This window comes from Rhinolophus ferrumequinum, chromosome 9 (genome assembly GCF_004115265.2).
Source record: "Rhinolophus ferrumequinum isolate MPI-CBG mRhiFer1 chromosome 9, mRhiFer1_v1.p, whole genome shotgun sequence".
NCBI lineage: Eukaryota > Metazoa > Chordata > Mammalia > Chiroptera > Rhinolophidae > Rhinolophus > Rhinolophus ferrumequinum.
The window spans coordinates 30,450,532-30,464,951 of NC_046292.1; the positions used below are offsets into that span (position 1 = coordinate 30,450,532).

Below are 14,420 nucleotides of genomic sequence, written 5' to 3' on the forward strand. Positions count from 1 at the left end.
CGTTGCTATAGGAACCGCTCCGGCGTCTCATAGTGCCGAGGTTGCCTGAGAGCCGTGGTACTACCCCGGGATATACGTGTGGTCTGGTAACTCGGGGAGGAAAAGCGAAAGGTGAGAGGGAATACCGGGAGGTGGGGGGATGGCTGGAGGAGAAGGAAGCCGCGAGGGTGCAAAGGAAGGGAGAATCCGGAGCCTCGGCGGGGTAGTGGGTGAGGGGCTCTGGAGTGGGCGGTGGAGGAGGGTTGGGGGCGTGGTGAGGGGCGTGTCCTGGGCGGGGCTGGGCGGCGATGCGCTTCTCCATGTCAACTGCGGGCTCGGTCTTTACAGATCTCTTTGGCCAGGGACCATGTCGACCGTAGTAGCTCAGTCGCACCATGTTTTTGGTCTTCAATCCCAAGTGGCCAACAATATCTTCTTCTTCGATGAGCAGATCATTATATTTCCTGCAGGAAATCAGTGTGTGAGGTACAATATGGATCAGAAGTGGCAAAAATTCATTCCAGGTAAACCCCTTTCCATCCTGCCACATACTCGTACATTAACCTTAGGTGGCAAATATAACCCCATAGTCTCAATACGATGACTGAAAGGAAATTTTTTTTGGCCAACTTGAATAAACGTATAGTTTTCCAAATGTGGAAGGAATACATGTCTGCTTGCATTATTTAACATGTAATCAATCACACATACACAGTTAAAATCACATGTAAAATAATGTTAATTTAAAAGTTTTTTTTCCACTGTGATCTAATGAAAAAAAAATGTAAAGAGTGTCTTTTCATGCATCTTCAAAATCATTGTGTTTGTCATCACCAGGGCCACTTTTTGAGTTATCTGACAGTTTTTCAGAGTATACCACCTTCATCCCAGCACCTTTATAATTCATGCATGATGAAGACACTGGAGATTTTATCCCAAGTCACAAATAACCATTTGTATAATGTCACATTTGTTTTTGTTCACATTGCTCCTGTCGATATATATGATTTCTACAACTTGATTATTTATTCCCTTTTTCCACTCTTTGTTGCATAGAGTTTTACCACATATGTGTAACTCCACGTAAGATACAGTTTTGTTTTTTGCTATTTACTAACTTTATATAAATGGAATCATAGTATATGTATTCTATGGCTGGCTTCTTTTGTTTAACATCAAAACAAACAAGGTGGCTCATGCTTTCGAGATTATACATTTTGATATATATTACATGCATCTTGAGTTCATTTTATTGCTATGTAGTGTTCCGTCCTATGAATCTAATGTCTCAACTGTATCTATCCATTCTGGTGTTGGTGGACATTTGGGAAACAACAGTTTTTTGCTGTTACCAACCGCGCTAGTGTAAAAATGTCTTTGCATTCATGTATGCTCATCCGCTTGTGCAGAGATTCTCCAGGACACACAGCCAGGACTAAAATTACGTAAGGCGGTAGTACCAATTTACACTCCCACCAGGAGTATATGAGAGTTGCCATTCCTTCACAACCTCGCCAACCCTTGGTATTGTCTAACTTCCTAATTTTTTGCTAACCTAGTGATTGATTTTATTGGTTTTCGTGTGCATTTCCCTTAATGAGAATGAATTTTTTTTTACATGTTTATGGGCTATTCCTATTCATTCTTCTGTAAGATGCTTTATTCATGTCTTTTACCCATTTTTCTGTGGTTTTGGGGGGCAATTTTCTTACTGACTTATGAGTACACTTTATATATTCTGTATACCACCGATCCTTTGTCCAATATATGTATTGCAAATAATTTCTCCCAGTTTGGGGCTTGTGTCTTCTCCCTACGGTATCTTGATGGACAGAAATTCTTAGTTTTTTTTTTGTTTTTTGTTTTTTTTTTTAGAAATTCTTAGTTTTAATGAAGTGAAGTTTATCAACATTTTCCTTTTTGTGTCTTGTTCAGGAATTTCTCCCTAACCCAAGATTATTAATTATTCTCCCATACTATCTCTTTTATGCTTTATACTTCTGCTTTTCACCTTTGAGGCTCAGAGTTAGGAGGGTGCTCAGTGTGTTAGGGGAATAGCAAGGAGGCCAGGGTGGCTCAAGTGAAGTGACTGGAACAATAGGCACTGAGAGGTGAGGCAGAGAAGTGATGGGGAGCAACCTCACTTAGGGCTTTATGGGTCATAGGCTCTTATTCTGAGTGAAATGAGAAGTCCTGGGGGTACTCACAACAGCATAACATGGTCTGACTTAACAGGTTCATCTGGCTACTGTTTAGAGAGTAGATGCAAGGAGGGGTAAGGGAGGAAGCAGGAGACCAGTTGAGAGACTATTGCTGTAATCCAGGTGAGAGAAAATGGTGTCATGGAGCAAGTTATAGGCCATAGGGAAGAGATCAAATCCGGGATACACTTGGAAAGTGGAGGTGACAGATTTTCTCAGAGATCTGATGTAGGGTGAAAGAGAAAAAGAAGTGGGGTTTTTGGCCTTATTAATCAGAAGGATGGAGTTGCTGTTAACTGAGCTGGAAGACTTGTCCACAAGGCACAGTAGGCATAGAGCCTAGGACCCATGATACATTTAAGGATAGAAGAAAATGTTTTAATTTTAATTTATTTTAAAATCAGGAAAAAAATGAATATAATAATAATGAACATATCAATGAATCCAGCCTGGATATATTCCTCTTTATACAAATGCTGTCACAAAATATAATTTTTAACATTTTTAATAGAGGAAGGTGTCCCTGAAAGCTAAAGTACCTAAGGCCCACAAAAATCATAATGTGGCCCTGATTGCATTTCACAAATAAAGTATTTGCACTTTAACCTTTGCCGCAGGCGCTGCTATCTAGAGGACCGTGGCTTTCATTCTCATGCTTGTTACTTCAAGGTTGCACGATGACTGCTGTATTTCCACATATCACCTCTGTATTCCAGGAAAAGGGGGATAGAGTGCATCCATCCCTGGTTTTCAAGAAAGCACAAGCTTTACCATAAAGCCAGTCAGCAGACTTCTACATCTATCTCCTGGCCAGAATGGCACATAGATCACCTATTTGCAAGGGAGGCTGAGGAATCCAGTGGTTAGCATTTCGGCCTTGAAAGTAGACGGAGAGTATTAAGTGCTGCCTGCTCAGGGCATAAAGGCCTCTATGATCTGATCCTCTTCCACCCCTCTAGACCCATTTTTGGTCATCCCTGGCTCACATGTGATGCTCTAGCAATATCCTACTTTCTCACATTCATACCTTCTCTCTTCCTGCCACCTGCCCCACTCCCCTCCCTGTCCCACATTGTCCGCCTCCAGGAATTGTTCCCTGACTTCTCCTCCAAGCTTCGCCTCAGGGAGGTACCCATCCTAGTCATTTTAATAATACCCCAGATATAGTTGTACCAAGGGGCTCGTGGACTGACAATGACCTGTTTCTGCACTTTTCTCCTATTGCGTCAGCCGCTGTGGCTGCTTCACGTTGAATCTTGGTGAAAGCTTCATCTACCCTTATTCTCCCTTTTACCTCTATTTTCAGGCTCAGAGAAGAGTCAAGGCATGTTGGCCTTGTCCATCAGTCCCAATAGGCGATACCTCGCTGTCTCAGAGATGGTGCAAGAAAAACCTGTCATCACCATTTATGAACTGTCATCCATCCCTGTCCGGAAGCGCAAAATCCTTAATAATTTTGACTTCCCAGTTCAGAAATTTACTTGCATGGCCTTTTCTCCAGACTCCAAATACCTGTTGACTCAGACATCACCTCCAGAGTCCAACCTTGTCTATTGGCTGTGGGAAAAACAGAAAGTAATGGCCATTGTTAGAATCGACTCTCAGAACAATGGTGTCTATCAGGTATCTCCCAGCACAAGTATGGTGTAAATTATAAACAATAGTAAGAGCTGTCTTTTATTGAATGTTTTCTATGTACCAGGAGCAGTGCTGATTTCTGAACATGCATTTTTAAATTTAGTCTCACAATAACCATATATGGTATGCATAATTATTATAACTATTATACAGTTGAAGCTCCAAGAGGTTGAAATCACAGAGTAGTGAATAGTAGTGCCTGTCTCCTTTACTCTGGCCTAGAACTGCTTTCTGGTCACAAGTCAGGCCCAGAGGTGGACTGATCAAACTCACTCTCTCTTCCTGGTCCTGACCTCTTTTCAGCAGCGTTGCTGGGCAGTGGGAAGATTTCAGGGATGTGATGTGAAGCAGTACATCTTTAGGAAGCTGTTAATAAAATTGCAGTTACGTGGGGAGCAGAGTTTTCTATCGTGGTATGAAGGCAAAATGAACAGCACCTGTTAGGAAGCTGGTTGACTGCCTCGGCCGTGGGTCCCAAGGAGGTTTTACCTTGGTGCAGTAACCCCGTCTCGGACCAAATACTCAGGTTTACAAGTTTTCAGGAACTCAGTTCTGTTCACGTTCAGAGATACTAACTAGTCAGTGTGTCAGGCATGGACTCAGTTATTCTCACAAGAGACCGGTGTGTAAACCAGTACATCAGGACCAGAGCACTCACATAGTTTATCCAGTGTATTTCCTCCCTAATAATAGAGAACTTAAGAGGTGAAATTAGTAATCAGAAGGCTGCCAGAAGGTAAAGCCAGAAGATAATTTCCTCCAGGCCACCATGAGGCCTGTGCAGCATCCCCATTCAGAGTAGAGAGCACCTCCACTCCAGGAGGTTCAGTTCACATTTATTGGATGTCCTCTGTGAACCCAGCACTGGGACACAGAGAAGAAAAGGCCACAGCCCCTCAAGTGGCTCACTGTCTAGTGGGGTGACAGGTTGACTGTCCTTTATGTTGTGATGAGGGTGCAGGTAAAGGAAGCTCAGTTGGTCGGAGACCACGTAGCAGTCCCTGACATTGGCTCACTCCCCCTGGATGGGGCACATAAGCCTGCCAGACTCTCTTGTTTCTGTGTTTCCTGCGGAGCCTTCATTCCTCTTTTTTTGGGGGGGGCACTTAGTTTGGCCATTGTCAAGACCTGCTCATTTTGCTTTTTGGTCCTTGTAAAATGACTTTTGTAGGTTTCCTAATGTTAGACTCTTGTCCCCACAAACATAATGGATATAGATCTGTACTCTTATCAAATATGGTATCAAAATGATATGATTTAGTGATGTTTAAAGGATACTCCGAGCTACCTGAAATAAATATTAATGAGGAAAATGGGCAATAATTCCATCAAGATTAGTTTTATAAGTCTTCGTCTTTTATTCTTTCACCTTCTACAGGTGAGCTTTGGTCCCCAGGATAATACACAGGTTTGTGTCACTGGAAATGGGATGTTTAAACTTCTCCGTTTTACTGAGGGAACCCTGAAGCAAACCAACTTTCAGAGGGGAGAACCCCAAAACTACCTAGCCCATACCTGGGTGTCTGATGACAGGGTTGTCGTCGGCACTGATACAGGCAAGCTCTTCCTCTTTGAATCTGGAGATCAACGCTGGGAGACAAGCATAATGCTCAAGGAGCATGCCAGCGAGATGAGGAACCTGGAGATGATCCAGGAATCAGAGAGGTAATGGCGCCCCTCGGGGCTCGTACAAAAATATACTCATTGTACTAACAGCATTATACCAAAAACAACACTCTAAAAATCACTCATAACCTCTCTAACCTTAAAAATCAATTCTTCATTTTTTTTCTCTGCCTTTCTAGTGTTCGTCTGTATTCAAGCACACATTTGACAGTGTGACCATAGCCTAGATACAGTTTTTTTTATTTTTATTTTACACCTTTCATTTTATAAGCATTTTAGTATGACTGGTCTTCAAAACTGCAAATTTTCAAAAATGTATCTTCTAAAGGCTGCCTAATTTACTGAATCAACTAAATAAATGTCCGTTGAGCCTTTGCAGTGTACAAGGCATCTTGCTAGTTGCTGGGCACACAGATCGTTCAGGACCTTACAATTTGGTAGGAGGCGATAAACCAACCAAGACATGCAAAGAAATGTCAGTAAACCTGACAGAAGCATGTGGACAAAAGTGGGGGCTCAGGAGGGAGCTGTGGATTTTGCCTCTACTACAACCAATAATCTATCTCACACATATTGGAATGTAGCATTGTATGTACTAGGCACTGCCTTGAGCCTCTTATATATATTCTCACTTGAGTCTTACCTTATATAGTACATATTATTATTGTGCCCATTTTATAGACACAGAAACTAAGGCTTAAAGAGTTTAAATAGCTCACCAAGATCACAGCACTGTTAAGTGGCAGAGTCAGGATTCCTACCTAGATCTGTCTGACTTTACAGCCTAAGCCCTCAACCACAGTGGCATACTGTAGATCCTTCTTTCTCAATAACTTTTGTTCCACCCGTTCTCACCACCCCCCATGCCAATGACATCTCCTTTTCTGTCAGGATTTGGTTAAGTGCTTCTTAAGAAGTTTCCATGCACTCCAGTTTTCTGTGTTCACAATCCTTCAGTGGACCCAGGGCTCCAACAATAAAGGCCAGACTCCACATTCCCTGCTGCTCTGACCCTTCTTACACATCTGGAGCATGAGCTCTGGCCTCTGTCGACTACACATGCCCCATGCGTGCTCTTGCTTCTGGGTTTGGTCATGTGTAATTGCCCTGCCGCCCAACCCCTGTCCCACTCCCCGAGACACACCTGACGTATTGCTGCTCGTCCTTCAGGTCTCTCTGGGAGCTCTCAGCCTCTGCTCGTCTCACATAGGTGCACCTCTTCTATAACTGTCCTCAGAACACCCTGGCTACCTGCCGACGGACTGCTCCCATCCTACTCAGCTGCCCCCTAACAGTCCTTATCACATGCCCTCTAGACTGTAAGCTGCTGAGGGCAGGAACTATGGCCATCGTATTTACCATCGTTTCACAGAGTTGTTAACACAGTGTAATGCCAGTATATTGTTATATGAATGAAGGATTGATTGAATAAATAAATGAATGAAGGGAGGCGGGAGGGAAGGAGGAAGGGAATGGGCATCTAGATTCAAATCTTAGCTCTTCCACTTACTGACTGTGTAATCTTAGAAAACGCAATCCCTCTGACCTACTTTTTTGTAAACAACAAAATGACAATGATAATACTAATAACAGTGACCACACAGGGTGGTGAGACTACCGAGTAAATGTCTTTCTTTCCAGTTTTTCTTTGGAGTTCGTGTAGCATCGCAGACAAAGGGTAGTGTTTTGGTTATGGGAAAGGGGCTCACACTAGGGGGTGTCTCCCACCCCAGGACAGCCGATCTTTCTCATCCTTAGCAGATTTCATCCCCTTAGGATTGTCTCTAAATCTTATATGCTATTTTCTTTTTCCAGCTTGATCGAGTTTCCAACAATGACTTCCCCGATACCTTCCTATGAACAGGTCATGATGGCCAGCAGCCACAGCCAGCTGACCTTGCCCCAGGTGTTTGCCGTGGCAGCCTATTCAAAGGGATTTGCCTGTTCTGCTGGGCCAGGGAGAGTTCTCCTGTTTGAGAAGATGGAAGATAAGGATTTTTACCATGAGAGCAAGGAAATCCGGGTAAGGAAGGGAGGAGGAAGAAAAACTGGGGTCCTACTGGCATTTGTTCTCCAGCAACAGAGGAAGAGAGGGGCTCTAGCACCGAGCAGAAATGGAGACTCGAGCCATTTGTCCTGAGGGAAGTTTTAGGATGGGTTGAACAGAATTGGGAGATCTCAATTTAGAATTAAGGGGATCTGGATTTGAATTCTGGGAGAGAACTTTGGCAAATTCTGTTTTTCTCTTTGAAGCTTAGTGTTCCCATGCAAATTGTATTGTTATGATACAAACTGATATTTAATGTCCAGCGTTCTGCCCAGCCCATAGCAAGCATTCAGTAAATGGAAAAAACAAATACACACTGTTATGGAGAGAGACCATATCTGGTTGGGAAGAACCAGGAAGGCTTCTGGATTTTAATGGTAATCTTTGAGGGAAGGCCTTAGAGGATGAAGACATTTGACAGGAAGAGACAAATTAGGAATTCCGGATGGAAGGCACAAATTAAGTAAAGGCACCAGGAGCAGGTATTGTATTTGGGAGACATTCTGTTCTTCAGTGGAAAGGGACTAGTCACTTGAAGGAAAAAGATGGGAGCTAAGGCTGGTGAAAGATATCAAATGCCAACCTGAGGAGTGTGTTTGTAATTCAGCAGGTCTTAGGACTGAGTCCAAGTTGTTCCAAGATTTGTGTCTGAGAAGTTGCAAGCCCAAAGAACACGACAGGTGGCTGAGTGCGAGACATAGGTTTATTGAGACTTCCTGATTGGGGAGAGTCTCCGGTGGCAGCCTGCTGGTGAGGTAGGGATCCACACCCAGGCAGAGAAGAAGCAAGCTTATGTAGATACGGAAAACAAAGAGCATTCCATGGGAGAAATCATCTGGCAGGCCTTGCACACAGCATCCCAAGAAACTGGGAGACCTTGACTGCTGTCCAGCGTACAGAACTGGCTCTCAGATAAACAGCGTTCCCGTGGAGCCAGGAGACCTTGACTGCCTGCTTGCGTCTCTGCCTATAGGCCAGGTCCCTACAGCAGGCAATGTGTTTCTGAGTGGGGAAGCGTATACTTAAGAACAATACTCTGCCTTTGATAATGGGATAATTCATTGGATGTGAAGTGGTTCAAAACACACTGGATGAGTTAGACTGGACTCTGCTGCTTATTGGCTGAGTGACTTAGATTGAGTGGCTGAATCGAGCAAAACCTGTGTGTCTTCATTAAGAAAATAGCCCATCCCTTGTGGTTATCCAAAGGATGAGACAATATCTGTGTAAATCACTGGACACAGTGCTTGGTGCTCAATAAATGATAGTAGTTACACGACTCTGGTTAGGAATCGGTTAAGAGGCTGTTTTTGTTCCTGAAGCCACGTAATGAGGTCGAGGGTCATGGCAGTGAGTAGCGGGGGAAGTGGGAAGGGAAAGAGGCTTTGTGAAGGTCAAGTCTGTAGGAGTAGATGTGGGAGGTCAGGGATAAGGAATTGCCAGAAGGGATGCCTTGGCTTCGAGACTGGATACCTGAAAAAGATGCCAGAGAAGGAAAATTAGGGGTAAGAGCAAGGTGGGTGGGGACCATGGAGAAGCGTTACGAGTTTACCTATAAAGCAATTCTCCTATTTGTTTATTCATTTAGCAAATACTTATTGAGTGTTTACTATGTACCAGGCTCTGTGCTAGGGGCTGGGGCGACACAATAGGGAAGCAAACACACTAAGAGCCTGTCTGTACTTAGAGCTCAGCCAACAAGCAAACAGACTTATAGGAACAGATTGTCAGATAGGGATCAAGGCTGTGAGGAATATAGAGCCAGGAAAAGGGCAGGAAGCGAGAGGCCTCTCTGAGGAAGTGGACCTGACCACCGGGATAAAGTGAAGCAGTTGGAGATGTGGTTTAGAGTTTGGGAGTGAGATCAATATGTACACACACACACACACACACACAGTGCTTGGCTTATGTCCGGCACATAGCTGATGCTTTATTTTTACTATTTTAGGTATTTGTCATTGTAATTACTTTCACTACTTTTGTTTTCATTGAAACCCTCATGATAGGTAAAATCACTGAGAGATAAAATAAAGAGAAAAAAAACGTACAGAAGACAAAACTGAGCATTTCCAAATTTAGAGACTGAGACAGGATGCGAACCCAGCAGAGGACAGACACTGAGAAGTAGTGCTCATTCAGTCATTCATTCAACAAGTGCTTGTTACACACCTACCGTGGGCCGGCCCCAGGCTCAGTGCCTGAGAGATGCGTCAGACATGGCTGCTTCCCTCAAGGACCCCACTGTCTCTGGACGAGGGCAGCAAGGCAACACCGACTTATTCACTGAGCATCTGCTACATGCAGGCACTGTTCCAAGCACATGAGCTCCCAGTCTGCTTTATACAGCGTGACACATATGACAGCAGAAGGAACTATGGGGTGCTATGGGTGCACTGAGGGACTCTTAGGGCCCACCCAGCCCAGGGCAGGTCAGGGACGGCTTCCCAGAGCCCTCGCTGTCCTGGTGGAGCAGGGGGAGGTGACTACATGAAGAAGGGCGAGGGGGTATGTAAGAAGATAGAATTCCGGGGAGAGGACGGGAAACACAAGAGCTCAGTGTCCTGGACCCCAGGGAGGTGGGTGCCACCAGCACTGCTATAGGCTCTAGAAAAGTCAAGAAGCTGAGGGCAGAGCAGGGCCACCTAACTTTGGTGATAAGGAAATGTCTAATGTGCATGAGGACAGTTACAGTAAATGATTGAGTGGAAGGAAAATTTATCAAATTATAGGGAACGAATAACTGGGTGATAAGAAAGTAAGATGGTATGTGCAGGAGAACCTTTCAGAAAGTTTGATTATTAATAGAAGAAAAGCAGTAACAGGGAAAAGGAAATCTAATTTTATAATGTCTACTTGGGAACTCCAGGCCCTCTCAGAGACTGCTGGCAAGAGCTATGTGACCCCTTCTATTCTCTCTGCCCTGTCATCCACCCCACGTAGAAGAAGGGCTGTCACCTTCCCCTCTCCTGCCCTGAAGTGCACACTGGTGTACTTGGTGCAGGCGGGTGTCCACACTGCGCTTCTGACAGGTGGGCGACAGTGGGATTTAGACTAACGATTGTTTTCAGAGGAGATCTCAAATTGAGATCCATAGATTGATCATTTTCACGAATGCCGCTGTCTTATTATTCAGTCACTACTCGCTTACAGGTGAATACAAAACCCACAGAAACATGGGCAACTCAAGCCCTCCCTTTTCCACATCTGCGGCAGATCCTGGAAACATGCTAGTCTGGGAGTCTGTAAGCTCAAAGTATCTGAGAGAACTCTGAAAGCCCAAGGACCCACTGCCAATGTGGGACATCACTGATAGCGGTCTTACATCTTGGGCAGATTCCCGTGGACCCACAGAGCAATAACCCGAGTCAGTGTGACAAGCAGGACATCGTCTGCATGTGCTTCAGCCCCTCCGAGGAAACCCTGATCGCCACCACCAGTAAGAACCAGCTCTACAGCATCACCATGTCCCTGATGGAGATCAGCAAGGTGGGTCTCCCCAGCAATACTTCCTTCCAGGTTTTTTTCATCTGTATTCGTAACAGAATTGGTCTGTAGTTCTTTTCCTGATGCTTTTGTCTGTTTTTGGTATCAGGGTAATACTGGCCTCATAGAATGAGGTGCAGAGACAAAGCAGAAGAGAGAATTGCTTGTTTTCAATTAAGATAAAAGAGGTTTTTATCTTAAAAGGTTATAGGCCAGTGTGTGTGTGTGTGTGTGTGTGTGTGTGTGTGTGTGTATCTCACATCTTCTTTATTCATTCATCCATCAATGGACACAGGTTGTTTCCACAAGAAGTGGCCTCTTAACTGGAGTTAAGAGGTGAGTAAAGGAGATTATGCTGCCTGGCTAATATTCTCAGGTGGGGCCTTTCAGTCACCGTGGAGTCACCGTGAATCCAGGGCTGTTTTTAACGTGCAGATTTAGAAACTATATTTTTATCCTTTCACCTGGGGAGAACTGATTCACATGGACTCAAAAAGGACTAATGTGAGGGCTGGATCTTCAGTTTGCCTTCTCTGTCTAAAGGGGTGAGCTCATTGCACAGAGCCTCTCTCCATCCAGGTGTGCAGGGCCTCTGAGAAGGAAGGCTGCAAGAGGAGGAGAGAACTTGACCAGAGGATTTGGGTCTTCTGTGGAGGGGAGCATTTCCACTCTCTCTCCTCGGCTGTAACCGTCTCCTGCCTGTCTCCACATACACTCTGCCCTCCTGTCCCTGAGATACATTCCAGATCTGGTCGTTGCAAGATAAACATCCTCCGCCACCACCACCATCACAGCAGCTATCCTTCAGTGGCCTCCCCGTGCTCTGAGAAGAGCCAGATCAGGGGCCCAGGGCTGAGCATGGTCTGGCCCTGGTTCCCTCCCCAGCCTCATCCCATCAGTCCCTCTAATAGGACTGGCCTTTCCAACCACCACGAATCTGCATGTTTCCTTTTGTCAAAAGGCTACTGCATACCGTGGTCCCTCTGCCTGAGACATTCTTCCTTCCCCTCTTCCCCACGTTGGTTCTTGCTCATCCTTCAGGAAAGAAAATAAAAAAGCAGCTAATAGGAATGTGCTAACAGAGGCAGGGAGGGTGAAGATATTGGAAAAAGAAGGGGTAACAGATGGAGAATACCAGAAATAATCTGTGCCTGCCCCCCACCCCAGTACAGCACCTTTTTCTGAGATAGTAGAGGAGGATAGAGTGATGCAGATAAGTTTCTAAGTGGGGGAGGGCCAAAAATGGGGGGAATTCCCATCTGGCTTTTGTCTTGACTTAGTGTGCCGACCCAGAATATGTGCACCACATACAATTTCTCAATCACCACTCCTCATTCATGTGTCCCAGGCCTAATGTCTCTGGTGACAGATCGCTGGAACCTATACAACCAGTGTAATAGGATACATTTTAATTTAAAAGCTTCACCCAAGTCGTTGGCTGCTGGTGGTAGAGTAATATAGTCTCCCTGGGGAGAAATTTGGCAGTACTTATCAAGATCCTTAAAATCATTCTTTCCATTTTCCCCTGTATTCCACTTCTAGAAATACATCTGTTGTACGTATCAGCCCCAGCCAGTTGACAGTGATGCCATCAGCTAGGAAAGCCTAAGTCACTGTACATTTCCCCCACAAAGGCCAGGGTTGTGGATGGACTGGCCTTTGTGCTTCTTAATATAATTGCAGGATGCACTTTAGCAAAAACCATCAGGGAACTTTGAGGAACAAGATTTATTATTCACAGGTCCTGGAGGGTACCTGGTATGCATGCCCAGGGGCCACACAGTGAGGTCACAGGTAGAGAGAACATGGACCTAGGGCTTTGCCTTTATTAGGGTCCAAGGGTGACCCTTTATTAGGGTTTCATGGGTTCACTCTTTGTTGGCTGATTTACAGCATAAGAGCGGGAATTAGGGCACAGGAAGGGAGAAGCAGGCTCACTCAAGCCATCAGTTATCTAGGTTATCCAGTGTTTTTGGGAAGAGGGACCTTCGCGGGTCCTAATTCCATATCTGGTTGTTTTGTTAGTAGCTGTGCCATACAACTGCAATACGTTTATTCAAGATGAGTGTCTTGAAATGGATGCCTTGACAATCAACAGCTGAATGTCAGCCACCTACACTGCAATCAGGAAGATTAATGTCTGCACCTAACTACAGTATCTAAGGAAATAATCAGAGAGGCACACGGACTCACCTGCAAGGATTTTAGTCTAGTTATTTAGTTATTCCTAAGTAACAAAAATTGGAGACCACGTAAATGTTCCCACAGTAGAGGAATGGCTAACTTAAATTCTGGTTGTGGGGACAGAGCCAGGAGTGCAGTTTCCAGGCTCTTGAATTCTGGTTGTGGGAACAGAGCCAGGAGTGCAGTTTCCAGGCTCTCAGCCTCAAGCTAAAGGGTGCTGGCTCAGGTAGTAAATGGCCATCAACTGTGATTGGATGGCCATCAGCTGTGGCTAGTTGGCCATCAGCTTTAACCAGTGAGCCATTGGCCACTAATATAACTGCTGTGGCTATGCTAGCAGCAAATGGGGGCTAGCAAGAGGATGGTGGCTGAGCTAGCAAGTGCGGATTGCAGTTAGCAGGGTGGATTGCAGTTAGCAAGTGAAGTTGGTTGGCAGAGAGAAGTGGACAGCAGGTTGCAGAGCGTGTGGCTCTTGCTTCCTGTGTCTCCAACCCAGACGTCAGTGAGAATATAGTGGTATGGCTCCCCCATCTACGGCTCCGTGGGTGTTCCTTCTTGGCCTCACCATATCCTGCGTTCTTATGTGGGGAGCGGGCTAGAGACCCCAGAAGAGACCCCACGTGACTCCCTGCATGACACTGGTATATTTGTGGAATAAAATATTTTATTGCCATTGAAATAATGTTTTTAAATAATAGTGGCATAGAAAAATATGCATAATATTAAAATAATTTGTTCATAGCCTGATTTTGTGCACCCAGGCTAATTAATGTGCATGGGTGATGAGAGCTGAACTGCGTAGCCAGCCTTTGCTTACTTTGCCGGATCTCATTCTGTATGATTTCTCCAGGGGGAGCCTGCCCACTTTGAATACCTGATGTACCCATTACACTCAGCATCCATCACTGGTCTAGCTACTTGCATCCGCAAACCCTTCATTGCCACCTGTTCTCTGGATCGATCCATTCGCATTTGGAATTACGAATCAAAGTAAGGAATGAAAGGCTTAGATACCGTAATAGGTAGGAGTTTGGTTGTTAAATTTTTGATGTGAATTATTTTAAGAGAGTTTTAAATTTTAATTACTTAGAAGCTTTTAGTTGGAAAAAAATTTTTTTAATCAAGTCAGTCATCCTACCTTCTCTTTTCACTTTTGCATGGGCTAAAAATTACTTTGTGCTTTATTAAATGCTTACTATGTGCCAGACACTATGCTAGACTCTAGGGACATAGAGCTAACACTCCAGAATCTCCCCTTCTTC

At 44.7% G+C, this 14,420-nt stretch overlaps 1 protein-coding gene across 2 annotated transcripts in view; it reads left to right on the forward strand.

The window, feature by feature from the left end:
• The first annotated feature begins 7 nt into the window (after positions 1–7).
• Positions 8–14,420, forward strand: part of CFAP57 (cilia and flagella associated protein 57) — a 59,373-nt gene continuing 44,960 nt past the window's right edge. The window contains exons 1-7 of one of the 2 annotated variants that reach the window (XM_033115324.1): positions 8–111; positions 328–503; positions 3,487–3,803; positions 5,197–5,483; positions 7,260–7,467; positions 10,825–10,977; positions 14,009–14,148. In XM_033115324.1, coding sequence (XP_032971215.1) covers positions 347–503; positions 3,487–3,803; positions 5,197–5,483; positions 7,260–7,467; positions 10,825–10,977; positions 14,009–14,148 — 1,262 coding nt within the window. In that variant the 5' untranslated portion in view covers positions 8–111; positions 328–346. Of the gene's footprint in view, positions 112–327; positions 504–3,486; positions 3,804–5,196; positions 5,484–7,259; positions 7,468–10,824; positions 10,978–14,008; positions 14,149–14,420 lie in introns of those variants that run through there. The other variant, XM_033115325.1, reaches the window with a different exon arrangement.